The sequence below is a fragment of the Sinocyclocheilus anshuiensis genome, unplaced genomic scaffold (assembly GCF_001515605.1).
Source record: "Sinocyclocheilus anshuiensis isolate Anshui unplaced genomic scaffold, SAMN03320099.WGS_v1.1 scaffold191, whole genome shotgun sequence".
NCBI lineage: Eukaryota > Metazoa > Chordata > Actinopteri > Cypriniformes > Cyprinidae > Sinocyclocheilus > Sinocyclocheilus anshuiensis.
This window is the reverse complement of record NW_015549570.1, coordinates 270,145-278,344: the sequence shown is the minus strand read 5'-3', so window position 1 is coordinate 278,344 and position 8,200 is coordinate 270,145. Positions and strand designations below refer to the sequence as shown.

The 8,200-nt window shown below is 36.1% G+C and overlaps 1 protein-coding gene across 2 annotated transcripts in view; it reads right to left on the bottom strand.

The window, feature by feature from the left end:
* Positions 1-8,200, bottom strand: part of LOC107657340 (protein inscuteable homolog) — a 147,374-nt gene that overhangs the window by 72,773 nt on the left and 66,401 nt on the right. For both annotated transcript variants that reach the window (XM_016445385.1, XM_016445386.1), the window contains exon 3: positions 1,265-1,625. In XM_016445385.1, coding sequence (XP_016300871.1) covers positions 1,265-1,625 — 361 coding nt within the window. The remainder of the gene's footprint in view (positions 1-1,264; positions 1,626-8,200) is intronic.

Genomic DNA, 8,200 nt, shown 5'->3' with positions numbered 1-8,200 from the left:
GCAGGTTGAAATGGTGAATATGATCACTCAGTAAAATACCAACACACTCTCCTCTACAGCACACATGATCTGAGGAATCATTCATGTCTGGTGCACAAACGCTGCAGGGATTTGTTCAAATCACTAACTCTTGAGCGTGAGTAAATGTAATAGTGACATTACTAACAATGGTCAAGCAGAAACCCAGTTATGAATCAGAAATTCTTCTTTACCCCTGCAATATCTTTTACAGGCGTTCTACTAACTCTTAGTAACTTTGCAAGTACTATACATGTCAACTAGCAGTCATTAGAGTGCTTAAAGGGTTAGTTCACCCAAATATGAAAATGTTGTCATTAATTACTCACCCTCATGTTGTTCCAAACCCATAAGGCCTTTGTTTATCTTCGGAACACAAATTAAGATATTTTTGATGAAATCCGAGAGATTTCTGATCCTCCATAGACAGCAAGGGTCCTACCACGATCAAGGCACAGAAATGTAGAAAGGACATCGTTACAATAGTTCATGTGACATCAGTGATTCAACTGTAATTTTATGAAGCTACGAGAATACTTTTTCTGCGCAAAGCAAACAAAAATAACAACTTCATTCAACAATTTCTTCTCTTCCATGTCAGTCTTCACCGTGCGTTCACAACCCATGCGTGTGATGCTGCTGACACAGGAGCCGGCATTCTCTTAGTTCATCGTGAATACTAGAAAGTATTCTAGTAGCTTCATAAGATTAAGGTTAAACCACTGATGTCACATGAACTATTGAACGATGCTTTGATCATGGTAGTATCCTTGCTGTCTATGGAGGGTCAGAGAGCTCTCGGATTTCATCAAAAATATCTGTATTTGTGTTCTGAAGATGGACGAAGGGCTTACGGATTTGGAGCGACATGAGGGCGAGTAATTAATGACAGAATTTTCATTTTTGTGTGAACTGTCTATTTTAATATCTGATAACACTTCATTTTGAAGGACAATAGCAGACAGTCTACTGACTACTTTGCAAGTAACTTTACAGGCACATGTCAACTTATTCTACTAAACCTAAGCCTATCCTAACAGTCAGCTAATACTCTAATGAGAGTTAGTTGACATGTACTTGCAACGTTTTTTAAAGTTTTATAGTATAGCATGGCTACTATCAAAATAAGTAACCAATTATTTCATCAATGAAAAATATGAGCTAAATGTGATTAAAGCCGTTATGTGTTTAAATGTTATTGCTGAAGACACATCTGTTGTTTGTTTCTGAATGTGTCCTTTCATACCTTCTGCATCTCTGGTGGGGCGTTTCTGGCCGTGCTGTACTCTTGGATGAGCGAGCGCACGTGACAGTGGACCCTGCCTGCTGTGCTGTGGACCCGCTGCCAGCGGCCCTTCTCCAGCCGCTGGAACATCTTCCCCAGCTCCGTGCTGACCACCAGCGCCCTCTTCAGCAGCGTCTGCAGATTATCACGAGTGACGTGCTCACTGACAGCACCTGTCCCGCACATGATGAGCTCACCTGGAGCGTCTTCATCCACGCAGATGGGTTTAGACTGCAGAACGCACATGCACTCCACCTCCGTCATGTGCCGCAAGTCTTCCATCCAGCGCTGTACCGAGTCCACCTGTATGGCATGCATCCTGCTGCATGGACATACACAACAATGTCAGGTCATCAACAAACATTTCTGTACATACATGAGCCTTTGGAGCCAGTAGGGCTCATAATTAATGATTGAAGCCTCATGACCGATGTCTCGAACCGTGCTCAGATTTGTCAAGATACCATAGTATCTCAGTCAAAAGTTACGGTAACACTTTATTTCGATAGTCCACTTTAGACATTGTACTAACAGTAAGTAAATTTGCCACTACATGTAAACTAGCAGTCATTAAAGTATTAGTAGACTGTCTGCTTAATATCTTCTAACACTTTATTTTGATGGGTCCACAACATACAACATACTGACCGTAAGAATCTTTGGAAGTATATGTCAACTAACCCTAAACCTAACCTAACAGTCTACTCTGAGAGTTAGTAGACATATAGTTGCAAATTAATGAGAATTGGTTCACATGTACTGTAGTTGCAAAGTTACTTAGTTAGTAGAATGTCTAAAGTGGACTATCGAAATAAAGTGTAACCTAACCTACAGGTGGGAGGGACCCTAGCGAGCCTTTGGGGATACATGTTGCCTGTGGCAACACTTCTGCAGAATTACCACACTTTCAAAGTGAAATGGCCAGTGAGTTTTACCTAAAATAGATGAACATGAATTTGGCAATGTTTTATTATGTCAGTTGTTGTACATGCCGTGGCAGGTTGTAAATGTTTATGATTTATCATACGTAGCACCTACACTAAACCTAACTGATACTGTTAACAAAAGCAAACGTGGGATTAAAATGCTTTTGCTGAAACAGTCTTGCTTCTACAAGTCTTGAGCTCTTTTGTCTTGACTTGTGTTTCACAGGACTCATACCTAAGCGCTCTACGTCACTAGTGTAATGCAGTAGCAGGTGAGCTACAGAGCATGTTTACTACGTCAGAAAAGCCACACATATGGAGGCTGTATTGTGAAAGAAACCAACCACATGAAATAAGTTTTATTAAATGATGATCTGCCTCTGTATTCATTTGTGTGAAAAGGCATAAAAGTTGTTGGTGTTTACTGCCACTAGTGTTTATTTCAGTAGAAACGGGTAAACTGTATGGGTATGAAGTTTTACAAACATTTAGGTAGAGGCACATTTTTCCAGTGAGCTACAATATAATGTTGAATTTAGAAACATACGAGGAGCACCACAAAACACACTCATCTCTGCTAAATAACTTTGTGAAAAACAAGGATATTCCACAGCCTAGAGTCAATTTACATTTATATTCTTATAACTGTACTCACATGTTGATGAACTGTTAACAAACCACTGATTCCTGAGACATGGGACAAAACATGTCCAGCAATTGTAACTGCTCTTAGGTTTAAAAATGACATATTTTCAATTGTAAATGGTATGGGGATTACTAATAGAATGCATTTAACACAATTATCCCCTTCAATTTAATTTTATAATTATTATATCAAATCTATGACATTTATTGTCTTTTCACAGTGTTTCCACAGAGAAGGGTTCAATCATTCATATGCTATAAACATTAAAAAGTATGAAACATATCCAGAGTTTTCAAGTTATTAGATTTTTAACAAAAATTAAATGTGTACCAAGGGGGAAGCAAAATGCCCCCATGGGTGGGGTAAAATGCCCCCCAGTCTGACAAAGAAATTTGCTTTAAACATTTACAGCAAAATCAGAGTACAGACAGTGTTTGCTTAAAATGAAAAAGAATTACAAAATTATAATAGCATATTTAAAACATTTTGTTAGTAGATGTTAACTGGCTAGCTAACTAAGCTACCTGATGCTAACTTGAGGTAGCCTAATTTTTAAATATAAAATCCAAATATTACCAACTAGTTAGAATATCCTCCTGAGACCCAGCTATGGAGTTTTTGCCTCTGTAGTGGACATTATATTTTAGTGAATTTCTCTGAGACTTCACATGTCACAGTTTTATTTCTGGATGTCCTGTACAGAGCACATTCAGGGCTTTCCATAGATGCCACATGATCGGATGTTTCACCATCACCACCCCCTCTCCTTGGTCTTTAAAAATGGCTGACATTAATTTAGTGATAAAATTGTACATCCTTATGGAAATATGATCATATTTTGTAATTATAATTTAAATCTGATTAATTTTCAAATTGTTTGTCATAAATCAACATCTCAGGAAAATGTTATGGGGTTTCAAATCAAAATATGACTTCCTGTTATGAAACAGGACATAATTTCATACATGTCCACTGTAGAGGACACCAGGACTAAAAGCATGTTTATTATACATTTTGGGAGACAAAAGAATTGAATAGGAAAACAAATTACATATCAATATTCTTATGAAATATTAGATATTATTATGAAAATCTGGCCAATTACTACTCCCATTATTACACTTCTTTTTTCAACATGCTGTCCCAACAGCACTTTAATAAGCAAATTAGATATAGTGTATAGATAACATTGTGCTTAATGGGAAAACCAGTTTATGGAATTTTTACACACATATTGCATAAAGCAAAATGGTATATCAAATCATTTTGTTATATATTTTATAACATAGTTGAGAACCATCCTTAAACAAAGTTAGTTATAAAAAAATCCTGAAACCTAAAAATTGATTGTAGAAGTTACAGTACATTACATTCAGTTACAGTACAGTACATGTAGAACTTCTAAGTACTGTAACTTCTAAGATTAAAAAAAAAAATTCCCATTGTTTTTGCCTTTTCATGTCTACTCTTGTCATTTTATTTTTAGAAAAACTGAGTCCTGGTGTCCCCTACAGAGGACTTATGAATAAAATATAATTTTTAAAAAATTTTATTTTACCATTTTTTTCTTATGCTCTAAACAATGTAATGACATGAAAAAATACAAAATTCGCAAAGCTTTTTATTTCTGGTTCTCAGGAGGCTATATTTGATGGAAAAACATGGATTTGATGTTCAGAACAGAGTACCTACAGTAATTGCTCATTGCCCACTGGGGGCGTTTTACCCCACTGACTATGTTTGAGGAAAAAATGATGTCATTCTCAAAATATAATTATATTTTTATTAAATAACATGTACTCCCTATCTGCAGGCCCTACTGTTCTCATATCATAGATAACTGTGATGTTCTACAAAACAACAAGCTTTAAATCACGTTTTTTCTTACTGCTGAAAATGAGATGATTTACTGTGAAATCAGTTTTCTCTCCGGTGCATCACCAGTGTAAGCTTCATGGTGAAAACTTCTACATCACAATAAAACAGCGCTAAGGCTTCCTGGAGGCTAATGGTGCTTTTCCACTGCATGGTACAGCATGAGAAATTATAAAAGAAAAAAAAACTGATCTGACGATTCATTCATCATGTACTGTCCTGATGTCACCCTGAGCTGAGGTTAATACACTGAATTTTAAAAGCTGCATGTGACTTAAAATGCTCAAAATAGAGCAGAACAAACTTTTATTGTGTTGTGTGTAAATAATGTTAAGTAATTAAATCTAAATAATGTCCTGAGAGATCAAATACTATGGGTGAGACCAGGGAATCATCAGATCAGTTTTGTTCTTACAACTTTTGCTAAATCAAACGTGTTTCAGAAACACACAGTTACAGCTGCCAAAGAAAAACTTAAGTTCGAAAGTCAAGGGTCAGGAACCCAACTAAAGCAAGCGCTTACCTCCATAACAGTGACTTCAAACTTTATTATTTTCAATAAAACAGCGCTAAGGCTTCCACTGGCTGCCCATGCAGGGCCAGTGCTAAGGGGCCAACGTTTTGCCAATGAGCAAATTCTCAGGGGCCCTGCGCTGGCAGCCCTAAGTGGGCCCGTGCGGGCTTGTTTGCAGGGTAATGTTAATATTTCAATATAAGTGTCACAACCATGATATCAACACCATCTTCCAATTTCTGAGGAAATTATTTGAATCATGCTAAAACACAGAATTTGGTAACAATAAAAAATATAAATAATATGGTGAGAAAAAATAAAACGTTTCATAGGGCCCTAAACATGTCATTTTTGTTAAACTTTTCAAAATGTATGTGAAAATGTATGTTTCATGATTTTAATTAATTAGACATGATTTTTAATTAATACAATTTAATTCAACTATTAAAAAGGAGTAGAGAAAAATTAAAAAGGAAAAAACGGAATTTGGAAAAAAATAAAACGGATTTCACCGGGCCCTAACTATCCTTTAAGACTATTTATCCCTATATATTTCATCATTGAGGTGAAATAATTGCCAAATTTGTCAACACCGTCAGATGTCACCACCGTAATATTTTCTGTATGACGGTAGTGACAGGCCAATGACGGAGTTGACTTTCAACGTGAAGTCATCACATTTTTGTGGTTTTCAAGTCATTTTTGATTATATTAAATATAAAATATTGTTACATTTTTCTAATAATGTATAAATACTAAATATGTGACCTGACAGCGTATATTGCTTTTGTGGATTGATAGTCATCACTTCTAGCAGAGTTAGGGTTGAGGGAACATAAGGCACACAAGGAACACAAGACACTGGATAAAACTTATCTATACATAATACAGTTTGTAATCTGATCATATGTGTTCTGATCATTTTTGGATCATTTGTTGAGATGTTTTAATGTGAATATTAAGACCCTAGTGAATGTTAATGGATAGAGGTAACAGCTAATTGTTTTATTTGTTCATTTAACTATGAACAAGTTTAAAACAACTTTAAAAGTTAACGTGTTACCATAGCAGCAGACATACTGTTCTGTGCGAGAGATAAAAATACAAGAATGGACTGGGAATACTGTGGCTCAGAGCAAGACAAAAGAGGATAGTTTGGTGATCGGGAAAATGGAATTTGTTTCATTTATGGCTGAAGTGGTAAATTGTTCTGCTCAAACAGAAAGCAGAACGGAGAGAATTAAAATCATAATAAGGGCAGCTGAGAGATACTTGAATGTAGCAGGTGTAACGTTGGAAAAAATAAATGACATGCTAAAGACTCAATCTAGTACTCAAACAACATGTGGAAGTACATAATAATAATAATGCTTTTAACGATTCTGCAATGGAATGCCAGAAGTCTTATAGCAAATGGTCCAGAATTTAAAAAGTTTATAGATCTTTTAAATAAGAAACCAAACATAATTTGTGTACAAGAAACATGGTTAAAACCTAAATTAAATTTTGTTCTGCAAGGATATAATATTGTAAGAAAGGATAGAAAGACAGGTAATGGAGGTGGGGTGGCCACTTTTATAAAAAATGAATTAGAATACAGAGTCATTAATGAGATTGAAGAACATGAAGTGGTGGTTATAGATGTATATGCAGAGAAACAAAATATCAGAATAATAAATTATTATAATCCTTGTCGTAGATTAAGTAAAGATTTAGAAAAGGTTATTGGGTTAGGAAATCATAAAATAATTTGGTGTGGAGATTTTAATGCACATAGCACTTTATGGGGAAGCAGTAATGATGATCATAATGGGGATGTTGTAGAAGAAATAATAGACCGTAATGGGTTAGTATGTTTAAATGATGGTAGAAACACAAGAATAGATTTGGTACGTGGTATTGGGTCAGCTATAGATTTAACATTGGTTTCTGAAGATATAGCAAGTAAATGTGTATGGGATGTTTGGGAAGATAATAATATGGGTAGTGATCACTATATCATTTTATGTAAGGTAGGGATGAGTGTAATGGAACATAATGTGATTTTAGCTCCAAGATGGAGATTTAATAAAGCAAACTGGAAAGCATATACATATTTAAGTGAGGTAGAACTAACAGCAGTAGAAGTAAATATGATGGAAGACATAGATGAATGTAATGGGAAAATATGTAAAGTATTGTATGATGTAACTAATAATATTATAGGAAAAAAGGGACTAGTGCTCCACACTCCAGTCCAGTTGGTGGCGGTAAATGCACCAGAAGTTGGTTTGCCATCCGCCATAAAACTTTATTAGAAGAAGAAGAAGAAGAAGAAAGTTTTATATGCATGGATTTCATCTCAAGTTGAAGCTCGTTTACAGGTAAGGTCTGAAAACATCACAACACTCTCTCAAGGTCCTGGTTGGCCCGCTCAGTTTGGCCGTTGCTCTGAGGATGAAAACCAGAGGACACACTGTAAAAACTTACATTTTAAGCTGTAAATTTACAGTACTGAACTGTTTTCTAAAATTACGGTGTCTTACCGTAAATGCACACGTGATCGGTGAGGGAGGGGGAAGTGATTGACGCTGAAGCATCGAGGAGCATCGGTTTCAGTGAAAGTTTTATATGCATGGATTTCATCTCAAGTTGAAGCTCATTTACAGGTAAGCAGATCAGAGTCTGAAATAAGTTTATTTTATATATTTATTTTTTTATGTGGGCACAATCTTTTAATTTGCTTTTGACAGATTGTTGCCAACCCTGAGGTTTAAGACGGCGAATTAGCGTTAAGTTAAGTGTGTGTGTGTGTGTGTGTGTGTGTGTGTGAGTGCGCGTGCGCGTGTTTGTGTGTGTGTGTGTGTGCGTGTGCGTGCGCGTGCGTGCGTGTGCGAGAGAGAGAGAGAGAGAGAGACAGCGTCACATCACAGTAGAGTCAGCTGTCTTAACCGCGG